This window comes from Bacillus rossius, chromosome 8 (genome assembly GCF_032445375.1).
Source record: "Bacillus rossius redtenbacheri isolate Brsri chromosome 8, Brsri_v3, whole genome shotgun sequence".
NCBI lineage: Eukaryota > Metazoa > Arthropoda > Insecta > Phasmatodea > Bacillidae > Bacillus > Bacillus rossius.
The window spans coordinates 47,485,366-47,502,158 of NC_086336.1; the positions used below are offsets into that span (position 1 = coordinate 47,485,366).

At 37.4% G+C, this 16,793-nt stretch overlaps 1 protein-coding gene and 1 non-coding gene across 2 annotated transcripts in view; one reads left to right on the forward strand and one right to left on the reverse strand.

The window, feature by feature from the left end:
* Window positions 1-3,717: 3,717 nt before the first annotated feature.
* Window positions 3,718-16,793, forward strand: part of LOC134535367 (gamma-aminobutyric acid type B receptor subunit 2) — a 328,071-nt gene continuing 314,995 nt past the window's right edge. Inside the window, exons 1-2 of the mRNA XM_063374439.1 lie at window positions 3,718-3,781; window positions 5,851-5,975. Of these exons, the coding sequence (XP_063230509.1) occupies window positions 3,718-3,781; window positions 5,851-5,975 (189 nt within the window). The remainder of the gene's footprint in view (window positions 3,782-5,850; window positions 5,976-16,793) is intronic.
* Window positions 13,422-13,493, reverse strand: Trnam-cau (transfer RNA methionine (anticodon CAU)). Its single transcript has one exon. It is a non-coding gene; the product is annotated as a tRNA-Met (tRNA).

Here is a 16,793-nt window from a genome sequence, read left to right on the forward strand (position 1 = left end):
TGTCTGTGGAAGGTTTGGAGGTCACCTGGCCGTTTACATGGAGATGTTTTTGAGGTTATGTTCCCGTATGTATAGTTTATTTGGATTAAAAATAATAAATTATTACATTATGTTACCGAATAATTCAAATTAATAATTTAGAATATGCATTGACCATAATTATTGATTTTAATTTTTAATCAAATACAAAATAAAGTAATTAATTTTTACACATGTTTAAATTAATATTGAATACTGAGTAATTATATTTTTTTTTTTTAATTTTAATGAAATTATTACATTCAACCGTATTTATAATATAACTCCAGTCCATTAAAAACTTATATATATTAATTATTTGCTTGAAAAATTAAAGAAATTTTTTTTATTACGCCAAGGAAGTGTAAAATCTAACGCGCGTAGGTAAGTACATGCACTTATTATTTTTCTTTTACATCCATACAAATCATTGTATATTAAATGGTAAATTACTGGGCAATATATAAAACAAGTTTGTATGAAAAATTGCAATTTTTTTATTTCCCACAAAATAATGATTCACACGAAGATACAACATATATTTTGTAGGCACCACTGAAATGTTTCATTAAAATTTTTAATATTTTTTGTTTGTAGAATTACAATGAAAGATTTTAGCAACCAAGTTTCTAAAAAAAAGAAGGTTTTTTTTTTATCGGTGGTAAAATTGTTTGTATGTATGGGGGCACATTTATTTTTTTTCCCGCGGGATAACTCGCTTATATTTATGAATGCTGGTGAATGTTTGTTTGATTCCCCCGTCTCTCCTCTCTACGGCTCTTGCCCCCTTCACCGTCACGTGACTACGTCGACGGCCGGTTGCGAGGGTTAGCGACGGGGATTGAAGGAGTGATGGAGGGAGGGAGGGAGGGTAGTATTGACACTGCGAAGAGCGTGCAAGTGGCGTGGTGCGAAGCTGGCAGGACGAGAAACCTTTCCTTCCTCCCCGACAAACCCGCGTCCTTTTCCCCCCTTCTGTTTCGGCACGAACATCCGACGCCTCCGCAACTCTTCGCTGTCACCGATGTGACGCCCGAAAACGTCATTGCCATTCGTTGTTTTCTCTCTCTCTCTCATTCTCTTCGAAGCCCCTCCAAAAAAAATAATAATAAATAAAGCACCACGTCAGCGGAGACGAAGGTTTACAAACCTGGAAAATTCGAGTTACTTTCTGAACACAGCCTAGGCTCAAATAAACGTGTGCAAGACGAAGTCGACGTCACTTTCTCGTCGGCAGCTGCCCAATCTCCGAATCGCACGTGATCCGGTCAGATGTTTTAATATCAACGGTTATTCCTTTGGGTCGTGTCTGAATGACTCGCGACACAATGACGAGGGCCATTTGGATGAACACGCCATTTAAATCCACACGCAGGAAAAAAAAATTACGTTATTATCCGCATGAAGACAGAAAAATAAAACCACACGTGTGAAAAAATAACTTTCAAAATTGTAACTGTAACGTGTCACCGGTCACGGCACTTAACTGGCAGGCTTTTTGACGTGACAACGTCTAATAAATCGATGAACGCCGGCTGCACACACGAAAAAGGATGACTCATTGTCCCGTTCCGCTCATTGTACGCTTGCGCCGCATCTATCTCTCTTCCACTCGATTGGAACAAACATCGATTTGACTTTTTCGAGGCACATTAAACTTGAAACACTCCCATTTGTTTCCTACTTTTCCTATCATCGTCCTATCCTTAACAGAATAACACAGATTGGAAGAAGTTAAATAGCAAATATGTATAAAAATTATAGTTAAAATAATCTGTTCGTTAAAGTAATAAACATATTTGAATTAATGAGTGCAAATAAAAGTAAGTTTATTAATTACATTTTAGATTTTATTTCAATCATTCTTTGTATCCATACAAAATAGTGATAATTCAATAAAAATGATTCAATTTTATTCATAAAAGTATGCAATCATTTTATCAATGTTTTGTTATGACGTTGTCACGTTAAACTATCGTCCGTAAACCGACTTTACAGACAACCAATTTTTTATTCAAAAATGCGTGACGCAGGAATTAGCTGAACTAGGAAAGCCGTTATCTTTGAACTTGCTTGTAGGATAGAATCTCACTTCTCAAAAATTAAAACTGCCGTATTTCATCTTACGACAGCAGTTTTGGTAGCGAGCCTCTATGACAGTACGCTCTTGAGTTGATACGACTTGTCTTAAAAGCTATGAACACTATAACTGTAGGAGCAATTGAGATGTTGTTGCTTATAAAAAAAAACATATTCCGTTCATTGTGAACATCTTTCACGCTTTCAACCCCGATTTAACTTAATTAGCAAAAAAAAAAAAAAAAAGCATTTTCCGCTGATCAATTTATTGATGTGTCAGTTTCTGAACAAATGCATTTTAGGATTTAAAAAAAAAAACTACTAAATGGAGCGTTTTTGTCTTTAGATTTAATCTGTGGCGTCCTGAAACATTAAAATTTTTAACAAAAAAATCTGTATGGAATACACACTTAGGGTTAATCTTTTTATATGATACATTTCGGAATACTTCTAAACAGTTCCCAGTGATGAAAATAGATATTTAATTATTTTTTTGTCTTCTTGAAATGCCATTAAGTAAACTATCTATCTATCTATATATATATATATAATCCAATATGCAAAAGCGCTTTGTCAAAAATATAATAATTTTAAGTTCGTATGAAATATGGCAACAGCGCACGAAGAAACAAGGACAGCGCTGACGGTAGTCGGCGTGTGTTAGAAAGAGAGAGAGAAAACACCCATTTACTTCCACTCTGCAATCTAAGAGTGGGAGGCTCTATAGAGTTGGTTAGTTATAGACACGAGGCACGTGGGTCAACGTGTGGCCTCGTCTAAAGACCCCCCTCCACCCCTCCCAAACCACCTTCTTCTCACCCTGGCAACCGAACCCTTCTCGTGGACATGCACGCTATATTTACCCCCCAACCACGCCGCACGCGAAGGCATTAAGGCCCTGTCACACTGTCAAAGTTTGGCCTGCAAATGTATTCCAACACAAATTATTAGAGGTGATACTAGATAATATAGAGTTTTCAATTCCTCCATCAAGTAAATTTGGACGGATAACCTCGAAAATGTTTTAAATTCAGTGACGCTATCAAAGTTCATCATTGTACCGAGGTAGTTCAAAATTTCCGGTTTTAATATTAAGAAGCATCAAATTACTGTATGAAAATTTCTAACTTATTATGATTTTATGCAATTTTTATATTTAATTTTTTAAAAAAATAAATCAAGTTGATATTCTTAAGCACAATAAAATGTTTTACAATATTTAAAAAAATTAAGACAAGTAACTTGCTTCTTGCAGGTAAATTACTCAACAAATTGCACACATGTGCACATTATTATAGGTATATTTTCTTTGTAATCTCAGAGCCCATCTCTGACTGGACAAAACCACCAGCCAACCAGAAAGGAAATACACCTCTGACTGTCCCACAGCTCCAGCTAATCGAAAAAAAAAAAACTCGATCTTAGAGGAAAGTATTTGAAGGCAATAGGGACTGCCAAGACTCTCAGTTGGAGAAGATCATTATTACTGATTATGTGACTGCAATTTCGACCGAAACTTCAGCGAGCTCTTCACTTTCGACGCGGCCGAAGCCCACAAGTGAAGATACTTACATTAGAAGATGTCGGGAGTGGAAGAGTTTGATGGCGTGACCAGGCAAGATGTCGGGAGTGGAAGAATTTGACAGCGTGACCAGGCAAGACAAGGTGTCGGGAGTGGGAGAATGTAATGTGTGATTAGTAGGGACCGGAAAAATTAGCGGATTCAATTACCTCTAGGATAACCTCCATTAGCCTCTGCACTTCTCAAGTAAACACGCGTGTTCATTGGTTACTAAATTGTGAGTCGTCTCCACTGGGTAGCTTGTGATTCGACGCTTCTTTGGTCGATAGTCTCTCATTGGCCCAGAGAGCTCCAGTTAAACCGCGATGCAATAGCAGAACCAGCAGAATTATACACATGTTTGAATTTCAGCCTATCACGAAATGAATCCGCGAATTTTTCCGGTCTCTAGTGATTAGGTGAAATGTCGGGAGTGGAAGAGTTTGACGGTGTGACCAGGCAGTATGTCGAGAGCGAAAGAATTTGACGGCGTAACCAGGACTTCACGCATGGTGTTCGACGACTTTTGAAGCGGTTCATGGCTGGAGGGGGAAGGGGTTAGTTGGGTGTTATTGATCAGAAAGCGACGCACGCGTGTTTGTTTATGCGCGCCGGACATAGGGTGTACCGACATACGAGGCCGCCGTGGAAAACCCATGCTTTGAAACGTATAACGAAACCCAGAAATTTGAAACATATCATGAATTTAAAACCAGAAATATCGCGAATACGTTTGAACCAAGCTAAAATTCAAAGACTCTAGCTTTCTCTACCGATTTTTTTTGTCTTTTAGTTCTTGTCCTTATTGTCCTGATTCGCTAATCTCCTAGCTGGGCATCGTTGAATCACGGTCGCAGGAAAGGTGCATCGCGATAACTGGTGGTCCAATCATGAACACAGTGCTGCTGCAGGTTTGCATTCTAGCTAGCAACCAATCGAATCTGCGAAATTTCCTTACCTATATTTATGATTGAAGTCCTAAAATTAAACATACAAATGCTACATATAGGCACGAATTCAAGTCCCTAACTAATACAGGAATAAAAAAATGAGTTTAAAAAAACTTTAAAACACTTATATAAAGATTCAACTGAAAAATAAACCAAGTAATTAACGATAAAAACAAATAGAATAAGTATAATGTTTATTGTATTAATGTGGGAAAAACACATTTTTAAGAATAAAAATAATTAAGTACATACATACACACGCATACATATATATATTTGTTGACAACAGCAATTTTTTGCTTAATTTTGTGTTGTTTTTTTTTTGGTATTTTTTATTTATTTTTTTATTTTTTATTTTTTCGTTTATCTTCAACAGAAAAAGTTTTTGCAATGGCGTATGTCCAAAAACTTACATCAAGTCTTGGAACAAACATGGCGGCAAATAGCAACGCAGTTACAAATCTCTCTTACTGACTGTTTATGTTCCGGCAATGCTCCGAAATTTGAACCATATTTTTTTTTCCGTTACGATATTTTCAATAAGCTCTGGTGAAATCATCACAGCGACTCCCCTTACGATTTAAAAATAAATAAATAAATAAAGTGAGCGCGTTTTTCAGTACGCGCCAGACACGTATAACATCTGATCTCGGTAACGAGAAAATTCCTGTGTTATGTCGCAAATACACTTATAATAAAAAGCTCGGACACGAAAATTAACGTATAAATCTTAAAATAAAGTCGAAATTGTGTTTTCAACTATACTTCTGGACGCGAAACACACGTAGTTTTCGCACCCGCCGCTAGAATTCGCTGCCGGAGCAGCCGCGTTGACTATTGAATCATTTGATTTGCAGACCGAAATTTTAAACTAAATAATGAAAACGGCTCCGAAAAAAAAAAGCGAAAAAGATTGAATGAAAAAAAAATATATATACTACACTCGGGGTTTGGACCTGATTCTCGAAAAGGAATTTTGTTAAAATGCTGCCGATCTTGTTGAATTAATTAAAAAAGGTAATACTATTAAGTTCCTCTTTGTCTTTGTGATCTTTGGTTCGCGTTATCCCCCTACAGATGAACCGTGGTTACACATTCCCGTTCCACACGACTTCCGTTGCATTCACTAAACAACTACAACCAAATGCCGCATACAGAGATCCGAGACGTTCACACATAAAAAAAAAAAAAAAACAGCAGGACTTCCCACCGGGGTCCGTCGCCCTAATGGTTTGTTTGCAGTGGCGCGCTCGGCTGATCCCTCGGGGTGTCTCACCGCCTGCACGGGGTCGCGAGAGAGGGTGGAAGGTGGAGGGGGAGGGGGTGTGCAGGGCACTCCATTCGAGAGCCCACTTAACGGCACCTCGGCACGCGGCACTTGAAGAGCGCAGGGGCGCAGCAGGGGAGTCTCCGCGCCTGGTGCTCTACACAGGTCGTTTCAAAATTTTTCACGGCACAGTCGAGGTCTTTTGTCCGCTTACCATTTTGGAAAATCTTTGCTCGAGTGAGAGTGATTATGTAAAATTGCTGGGGGTCAGGGTGCTGTTAAGTATTGTCAACGCTTCAACAACGTTCCCAGCTTGAATCCTGTGAGCATTTTGTCCTTCTGAACTTTATCGCCTCAGTGGAAAGAACTAAGAAAAGTTTGCTGTTGAACTCTGACGTGGATTTTATTCATGATCTTGTTATCTAGATATGTTCAGGAGTAGTGTTGGATGTGCTGCTGGATGGGGGTTAGGCAATGGTGAAAGCTGGGAAATTGTTACTCAGCGTTGATGGGTGTTGCTGTGTCCATTAAGAGAGGAAGATTTGAAAGATAGGCGAGTAAAGCATATTCATCAAGCTAGTGAACAGATGGTGAAACTCATCCAGGGCATTGGGGAATCCGCATGTGCTCTGGGAGTAGAACTTTCTGTTCAGCAGTTTATCTCGTTAATAAAGACAACAATGTGCATTTCTGTAAATTACTAAAAGTAGGGCAGAATTTAGAGCCTGGTCCATTCAGGTATATAATATTGTGTAAACCTGTGAACAATATTATCCTGTTAGATCGCCAGTGGAATTATCTGGTGATGTGGTCGGGGTTAGTGAGAAACACTCTGAGGTCGGTAAACCTAGGTATGTAAAGAATATGAATGTTACTTTCTTCAAGTGTGGAAAATGTGCTTAATTGCAAGAGTAGAGTGATGGGCAACCGCAAAGGCTTTAATTGCGGAAAAATGGGACATTTAGCCAGGGCTTGTAAATCGTCGGTCAGAGTCGACAAAGAAATTTGTGACGGTAACATGCATGGAAGTGGACAGGCAAATAGCAGTCATCAAGAATGGGGGCCAGGACAGGTAATCCAGTAGCTTCTGGGTAGAAGTTGAAGTTGGAGAGAAAACGACCAAAGATACTGGCGCTAGTAACGATTTTGTAAGCCAGGATTTTGTGAGCAACTTAGTAAAACGGAAGCCTGAGTTAAAGAACAAACTCAAAGTTGAGGAGGGATTGAAGGTTCAAGTGGCTAATGGTAGCAGCAGCCAAGACAAAGTTTGTTTGTTCCTGCATTTTGATATTTAAAAAAAATTTCATGGACTAGGAGGTTTTGGGTGTTACCTGAGATGCTGTGCGATATGGTTCTAGAACTGAATTTTCTTGAGGAAACGAGAGCGATTCATGATTGCGCTAAGTGGGAGTTGATCTTTCAGTTTTTTTGAGAAGGTTGCTAGTCCTCTTAATAGGAAAAAATAACTAAGCGGGTAGGCAGGCCCTCGACAGGTGTTGTCGTTGGGTTGGTCCTGTGTGAAGTTCGGGTGTTAAGAGTCCTCTTGAGTATTTCATCTTGTGGGTAGTCAGTGTTTTAGGGTTTTCTTCTGGGTTTTATACCTTTTAGGGAGGGGGCCATTTTTATGGGCGTTGTATTTTGGAGTTATTCGTTTTTGACACTGTTTGTGCTTGTTGATGGTGAGTATGTTCTTCACAGGTGCTGATAATTTTTCGTTGACTGTAAGAGGGAGAATTTTAGGAGGGGTTGCTGCGGCGTTGCTAGCGCCGTCACTTTACCTTTTGTGTTGTCCGCTGCAGGAGCGAGTGAGCCAGCGCTACGCGCTGACGTATGTACGTGTGCTTGTTTCTCCGACTGCCGCCTAAGACCAGCGGTTTGGGTTGGATTATCAAAACCTCACGTAGGCCATGACTTCACATTTCTTTCTAAATTATATGTTGAAGAGTAATTTTTTATAATTTCGAATGTCACGTGTGCTAATAAATATCAAATTTCTGGTTTCGAGCTGGAAAAAAAGGTAGGGTGTGGTGTTTCGAAACGTCACCTAGCCAGTGATCTTCCTCGTGTTTCAAAAGACAAGTGTGCAAAATTTCATCGAATTCGGATGAATTGTTTAGGAATGCATGTGGTACAAACACACACACATACAAACACACACATAGGATATTATGTATATTATACATATAAAAAATAACCAGGTTTATATTATTAATTAATGTTTCCATCACATCAATAATTGTTATTTAATGCTCGGCCTCACTTGCCAAGTAAGTTTTTTTTTCATTACTTTTATTTATTGGTTATTTCATAAATTTTGCTTCGATGAATCCAATACATTTGTTGTTTTGCCACAAATATTGTCAACATAAATTCATTTAAGGTAATAAAATGGGAGTAAAAAGGTGCGCAACGCTTTGTAATTATCATCTTTTGCGCGAATTTTTATACCCATTAAATTACACTAAATTAATATGAGTTAAAATTATTTGTAACAGAATAGCAAATGCAAGGTTGGTTTCAAGCTAAAACTGTAAGATCTGAAATAAAAGTAATGACAAAAAATTTAAAAATAACAATAAAAATATAAAATATAAAAATCTAGCATGAATTTAGAGCGTGTAGTTACTTGCAACACAATCTTGAACTAACTGTTTATGCGATTCTTTATTTTACATATAAATAAACATATTTTTCCCTAAACTTAAAAATTTTTTCTGGTAACAAGGCTTTTAGTAAACCTTTATTTCTAGTGAGTTTCTAGAGTTATACAAGTGCCACCCACTTACACGTTTAATTCAAAACTTCATACCACAACGTAACGTTCGTGTTGTTTATGCTATGATTAAAATATAAATTGGACTTTTCAATTTTTAACACCAATAAATAAGCACTTATTTGATAAATAAAACCAATCATAAAAATATCGTCATTATATTTACATTATAAATTAATGAAACAATTGTGAGAAAAATGTATCTTTAAAAAACATTGCATTTAAGGGTACTACTTCCTAAGCTGTAGTAAAAAACCGACCGTAACTAGCCTCTCCACAACACATATGTATGTGTCCTCAATATCGTTAGAAATAAAATGAATTTAAAATTTAAAATAAAATAAAATTGCGTTGTTTCATTTCGCTGTATACGAACGTGAGTGCATCATGATATAAAAGCAGCGTTTTGACATTCAAAATCTCTCGTGTCTCCGGTTTCTCCAAAGGTTATCTTCGAATCGAAAACTTCCGTCAGAGGTGACTGAATATTCCACCTCATGGTCGTGAAAACAGTTCTTCGATAAAAACACCTCGCTTGCTCCAATTTCTCTACCGCGTAGATTCCAGCACGCTCGTAGAGAGAGGCTTTTTGATACGTCATTCCGGCAAGATTCCAACAAATAAAAGCCCGTCGGGAAACGCGGGAATTCCAGACACGTACGGCTCACTTTTCATCCGAGCACGAGGATCCACTCGCCGAAATATATATATGCATATATATATATATATATATATATATATATATATATATATATATTACATCAGCCCATTGGAGGGTTGCCCACTTCACGCACGTTCGCACACAGCAGCCCCGATGCTCTCTTGTTGCAGCCGTGTTTACGTTACGCAGCGGTGAAGTGTTTCCAGTGGAGCAGGCGGGGGGGGATATTCTATACTTCCCCCGATGTTGTTGCCAGCCCTGTGCTTCCTCGATTACGCTGCCTGTTGAAAACATAAGCTGGGCGCTCAATTGAAAAAAAAAAGTCAAGGTGGGTTTACGATTGAAAAAAAAAATGTAAGAACTATAAACTTAACCTGTACTTAAGCCGACGAGCACAGCGTTTAGTAATATTCAGTTTATTAATAAATTAGTTGTCGTTAATTACAGCCAATAAAAATGGGAGAGCAAGCAGTCATGTCATTTAAGTTGAATTTTTTTTATTCGTAGTCATCGTCTGCATTCGCTGTCGATTCATAATTTTTTTAAACTTAAAATTTTGATCCATGTTGAAATTAGTTATGTACATACTTGAAAAAACCAGACATACTGACACGGTTGAACCTAAAAACTGCAACGTTTCAGCTCGTAACCTATAATCATTCACAAATAAGAATCGAGGATATTTAACATTAATTACGTAAATACTAGGTCATGTAATGTTAATGAAATCCATTCCAAGCAAGTCAAGCGACCATAAAATGGCTTGATAGTAACAAAATATATTCATGAATTATAAACTCGTATAATAGCAAAACATAACCATAAACACATCCGAATAATAAATTTCCGAAATATTAAAAAAAAAATTCTAGTTAGAGTAATTTTTTTTTAAATTTTCGTGCAACGTTTTCTAAGTATTTTATTATTTCTTAGCATGATGATAGTAATTTCGTATTTCCTACTCCTTTTCGTACTGAATCATAACCTGCTTTCCCAACGAAAGAATTTTTGCTCTGATAGGCGCTTCCCTTAATTCTTAAGGGGGGAAAATATAATCACCTTTGTTAAGTCTTAAGTCATCATATGGTTCCCATAGTCATATGTTAAATATAAAACTAATTCTTAATTTTCAATCGTAAACCCACCTTCACAGTAATAGTAGGTCATGCGCACAAGACTTGACCGCCATGTTTCCGAACTTACCAGTACAAACACAAAGACCGGTCGAGCGCATATAAGGGAAATTAATATATTTTATTTCTGTTAACGGACGCACGGCGCAACAGTCATTTTGGCGGACTAGAAAACTGTCATGATATTTATCAATCATACTGTGGCAAGATATGGACGAGATATTACAATACCGAGGTGTGACTCCTGCAAAAACTTTATTATTTTTACTTACAAGAAAAAGTAAATTAATATAAAAAATAAAATATTGGGTGGTTGGAATGGTTAACAAAAATATACGACATAACACAAATTAATTTATATGTTGAAAATTGATGTTCACAAATGACTAATCAGATGTCACGGGATAAACATTCGATAGTTAATACAGTTATTTTATAGCACTACCAACAGAAGTTGGATACCTCGCGAAATTTCTTTGGTTAAAATTAACAGGTAGTTTTCATTTGCGAGCCCATTTCGCACAGGTCATGTTCATAGTTGTGTGTATGGTCTCCCACCCTTCACAAGAGTGGCCTCATTATTAAATCTCTAGGATAACATTCAAAATATTTTCAAAAATTACATTCATATCGTAGACACTTCATTTTTTTGAAACTGAGATTGCAGAAATATAAATTAAATAAAACGAATATCTTTTTTTCTTTGTACTTAGAAATTTTTTGTGTAGTGTTTTACAATATTGATGTTAACGTTTCGAAAGTTTATTGCATCGCTAATAATTTTTTTACAGAATTTTCCCTTACTTAAAATTGTGTTTTAACGATTGCAACGTGTACCAATTGAGACGCTATGGGTCTTAGATGCTGGCGTGAGTAAAAAATGTTGAACCTTTGAGTTGGCTACATATTTCAACTCTGAAACGATCAAATAATTATTTACTGAGTTAAACTGAAATCGACAAAATTCTTGAGCTACAACACTATGTTCGGAGCCCCTAATTTACATTAATTATTTTAATATGTGGATTTAGGTCGTCTATACTGTGACATGGCATCATCTTTATTTAAAAAGCTGAATGCCGTCTTTATCAACTTCCGTAAGGTAGCCAACTTATCCCCAGACTCAAAGATAAACAAAAAAAAAGTTTAATTCTAGTCAAAGAGATTTTAATTTGAACGATCGCACGCTGTAAGAAGTAACTGAAGTAAATTACCAACTGAAAATAAATCTCAGGTTTGGATGATGGTTTTATTTTTCGGAACATTTTTCACGGGGAAACAACATTTTGTGAAGTATAATATTCAAAGAGCCTCGACCTTAACCCACGTTCATTTTTTTTTTCGATTCGAATTCATACGCGTCCCTAAAGGATGCATTTTTTTTTATCACCGGTACGCACGCAACTTGCAATAAATCCATCATCGCATTCAGCGGTCGGCAGTAAATTATTGGAATCAATAGCAGAAGGGCGAATGGCGAGGAAGCAGAAGGGAGTGATTGTGATACTGTTGAGGACAATATTACAAGCGGGACATGGTTTGCAGGGTCAGGGGAGGGTCGCAGGTTGCTCGTCCGAAAACAAATGAAACAACGCTCCAATTGCAACACTCCCGCGTGAAAACTTACCACGCACGCACGCACGCACGCACGCGTCGTGTCCAGTGTACCGGCACTGGACGCTGTAATCGAAAACAAATAGTCCGGTTCCGTCCTGTTTCTACACGACAAAAGCTCAATATTTTCGTGTTACGTTGGGAAACTACCGCACCGCGGGGAGTGTTTACGACAACGCACGCTTTATCCGTAACACATTTCGGTGATGTTTCAAAATCAATTATTGACACTCTACTATGCGCAGTAGCCCATGAATAAAATAACACGAGATTTTGATATAAATTACATTTCGAGCACACTTAATAGCAGCACCACTTCTAATTGTTAATTTTTATCTTAGTATCAATACAGACATTTTTTTTGTTATATAGGATTGAATTTACGTCTTTAAAAAAATTGAATTCAAAATATTTTAATTTAATTTCTTCTAACACACAAAATTCTAGGAAAATAATTATTAAATTTATTTTTTATTTCGTCATAAAATTTAATGTGTGTGCGTTACCCAATTCAGGATAAGCCAACACAAGTCAGATACCCGCCTGGGAACGACCTCGAAAATAATTTAAAAAAATTAAATTTTAATTTTTTAATTTTAACTAAATTTGGGTGTGATTTTCGCTGTTCCTTAAAGCAGGTACCCCGAAAAGCAGAGAAAAACAATAAAAACCACAAAATTTAAGGTAAGAACCAAAAGTAATCACCTTATTAGAAGAAATTACGCAACTATAAAATACGTTCAACATTTTATTCAAAATTAACTCTGAGTTTGAACGTGGTTCCTGTAGCATGCAATGGATCAGATCGCATTCAGTAATAGCTACAAAATATTTGCTACTACAGTACATTTTTCTTATATATGTACCGAACTTATAATCACCGCAAATTTCTTTACACAATTCAGTCTGGTTATCATACTTACGCAATTTAAGCATCTACAAATGGAAGATAGTCAAAAATTATTTCAACAAATACTTATTAAATAATTTTTAATCGAGCCGGGTCTACTAATAGTCGGCGCGCCGCGGTGCCGCATATTTTCCTTTAAGGGAATGTTTTCTTCTTTTACTTAAAGTAGTTCTACTGGCCAAAAACTTCACTTTCGATATCGCTTAATTCAAGCTTGCAAGTTAACGCAAGTTCAAAAATTCTGTTGACTGTGTTCTGTGTTGTCAGGTGTATTATCATGTTATGCATTTCTTAATTTGTATGTTGTTTTGTGTTTTTTTTTTAAGTTTTTTTGTGTATTTGTGTGTTTTGCTTGTTAATGTATGTTTTAATATTATTCATGGTGGTGTCTGTTTCTGTAAATGGCATCCAGCTGTAGAATGACACATAAAACCAAACGTAAAAAAAAGTCCAATTAGCAGAGCGTGGTTTCGATCCACGGACCTCTGGGTTATGGGCCCAGCACGCTTCCACTGCGCCACTCTGCTTCGATGAACTCTAACCTGCTTAAAATAAAAAGACTGACTGTGTGTTATCCTTTCCATCACACGCTTGTTCTGCCGAGATGTAAGAAGCCACTATGCATTTCATTGTAAACGTACTGTGGTGATGCTCGCAGCATGACGTTATCGATTTTCAGACGCTGAACCAATCGATATGAAGTCGCAACACTCGTGCAGTCGAACTGGGAAGCCGTGCAACACAGCAGCTGACTCCGCCCACGGGAGCGCAAGGGCTTTAGGGGGACGGAGCGGATGACTTACTTGTTCATTGAAGACTGTCACTGCGAAAACCAGGTCTCCTGACCCCGGTGCGATCCACCAAGCAGCTACTTGAAAGGCTTTTTTCCCGGTTCGTGGGACTCGTGGAACGAGTTCTGCTCGCCGAATCCCCGTCCGGTTCTCTCGACTCGTGTGCATTTTCGAATACGTAAAGTTATTTAGGTTTAGCCATCACTAGGGACCGGAAAATTTAGCGGATTCAATGACCTCTAGGATAGCCTCCATAATCCTCTGCACTTCTCAAGTAAACACGCGTGTTCATTTGTTACTGAATTGTGTGTCGTCTCCACTGGGTAGCTTGTGATTCGACGCTTCTTTGGTCGATAGTCTCTCATTGGCCCAGAGAGCTCCAGTTAAACCGCGAGCCAATAGCGGAACCAGCAGAATTGTACACATGTTTGAATTTCAGCCTATCACGAAATTAATCCGCGAATTTTTCCGGTCTCTAGCCATGACTCCCGTACAGCCCGGCCCGATGGCTGTCGCCCTTGCGGCCAGCGGACACACACACGGCCGCACCAATCAGCTGGGTGCCCGCGAATAGCCTCGACGCACTCGTCACTGCGTCACCTTTCACCCCACCCCCCCCCCCCCTCCTTTATTATACCGCGCCTGGCGGCGGAGACGTGCAAACAGTTAGTTAGCGTATTTTATAGTTCATACTTGTCCACGTATTTTAGGCCTCACGTAAAATAAATTTTAATACCAAAAAAAAAGTGGTTGTATGTAAAGTCGGTTTACGGACGATAGTTTAACGTGACAACGTCATAACAAAACATTGAAAAATGATTGCATACCTTTATGAATAAAATTGAATCATTTTTATTAAATTATCACTATTTTGTATTGATACAAAGAAGGAGTGAAATGAAATCTACAATTTAATTGATAAATTTACTTTTATTTGCACTTATTAATTCAAATATGTTTATTACTTTAACTAACAGATTATTTTAACTATAACTTTTATACATTTTTGCTATTTAACTTCTTCCAATCTGTGTTATTCTGTTAAGGATAGGACGATGATAGGAAACAAATGGGAGTGTTTCAAGTTTAATGTGCCTCGAAAAAGGTCAAATCGATGGTTGTTGTTCCAATCGAGTGGAAGAGAAATAGATGCGGCGCAAGCGTACAATGAGCGTAACGGGACAATGAGCGTAACATGACAATGAGTCATCCTTTTTCGTGCGTGCAGCCGGCGTTCATCGATTTATTAGACGCTGTCACGTCAAAAATTAACAAAATATCTTAAATCATTTTAAACGAATGCTCAACGAAAAGAGAGCATGCCAATTAGCAGCCGCGCACCCAGGGCCATTGCTAGCATAGGGGATGCGCCAGGCGTACCACGTATGTGTTCATTCCTCACCCAATTCAACCCATGCATTTGTTACTGTCCATTTCTTCCAACGTTTGCCCAAATCTTTACAAAGTGCAGTTTAAAAGAAACAGAAATTGCAATTTCTCTTGCTTCTGTTCTCCTGGTTTTGGACAATACAACAACACACTTAAAACAGTGATTATTGATTTATTTTTAAGGCATCAACAAACCGGATACCTTACATCTTTTGGCTTCTAGGTTGAGGCCAACTATAGGCTCATGAAAATATTGGCATGCCTGACGTTTCAGCATGGTTTATTACAGTCATATTCAAGGGCGACTAGCAAATTTAAGGCCTGATGTTCAGGGAATATCTAAGGAAGAAGATAATTGTTTACTCTGGACTTAATTATTTACTAACGAATTATTTTGTTGCTCTAACACTGATTTATTGATTTTATTTTCAAATTACTTAAACCTCAGAAACCATTAATGTACGAAGATATCAGTAAAAACACAAAGATCATTCGATAATTATTATTAGTACCTAGTATTCTTCTTAAACATAATGTGAAAATTTTAACAGCTTATAAATGTTGTTATCTTGCTATATCTTATTCCAATAAACACAAATTAAAATTAATAAATACCCAACTACTGACAAAAAAAACTATAAAATTTAAAGTCGAGGAAATAACATAATGGATACCAAAGTTTGACCCCCTTTTACATTCCTTTATACAGAGACTTTTTTTCAACGGTTTATTTCAAAAGTTTTCTTCCAAATGGAACGCCTAAACCTCCAGGAAGACTGAATGCCCGCTGTGTTGAAATGTTTTTTTTTTTTTAAATATTAGCCATAAGGTTAATTTTTTAATTTAACTTTGTGGTTGAAATACCACAGAACCTCGCATTGTAAATGTCTTGAAGTAAAAATTATTGACCTATCACGTCATCTACAAACACACATGTGAAATAATCAGTTATTTTCTCATGGTGTACTTATGCTCAATAAATTATAAATAAAACCAAAATACAAGAACAGAGACACATACCTTTATAAACCTTTTCACGTTAACAGTTTCAGAAAATAATAAAATTATGATTATATTTTGGTAAAAATAAAATTGTAAATCTATCACGGCGGGGAAAAATCTCGCCGTTAAGTGCCCTCCTGTAGTGACGTCACGTAATCCGCCTGAAGCAACTATTTATCGTCGGGTTCAACTCCATCATACCCACCCGTCCCTCCTCGACCAATCACAGGATGACTTGCCCCCATTACGTCACGTCAGATAGCCCGCGCTCTCGGAGAACGCGGTGGCCTGCCACTTCAGTTCCGCGACCAGCCACTCACAGCGCTAATGGCGCGGGTCTTCGTACCATCCTTCGACTACCCCCTTCCCCTAAACAACCTCTCTCTCCATGACCATGAACATTCCCTTCCGACACAACCACGCTGCTAGGAAAAAATTAATTTCGTAAAAAAAATGTTTATACAAATTTCTGAAAGAAAAATTCTTTCGTAAAATAACGCACATTTTTGACGGATTCTTCCATTTTATTGTCAACAAACTTCCCGAAAGAAACCAAAAATTTTATCGAATGAAAAGAATTTTCCTTAAACAAAATAACTTTGTTTACCTTTTATTTGTAATTTCAGAGGTAAGTTTGTAAAAAAA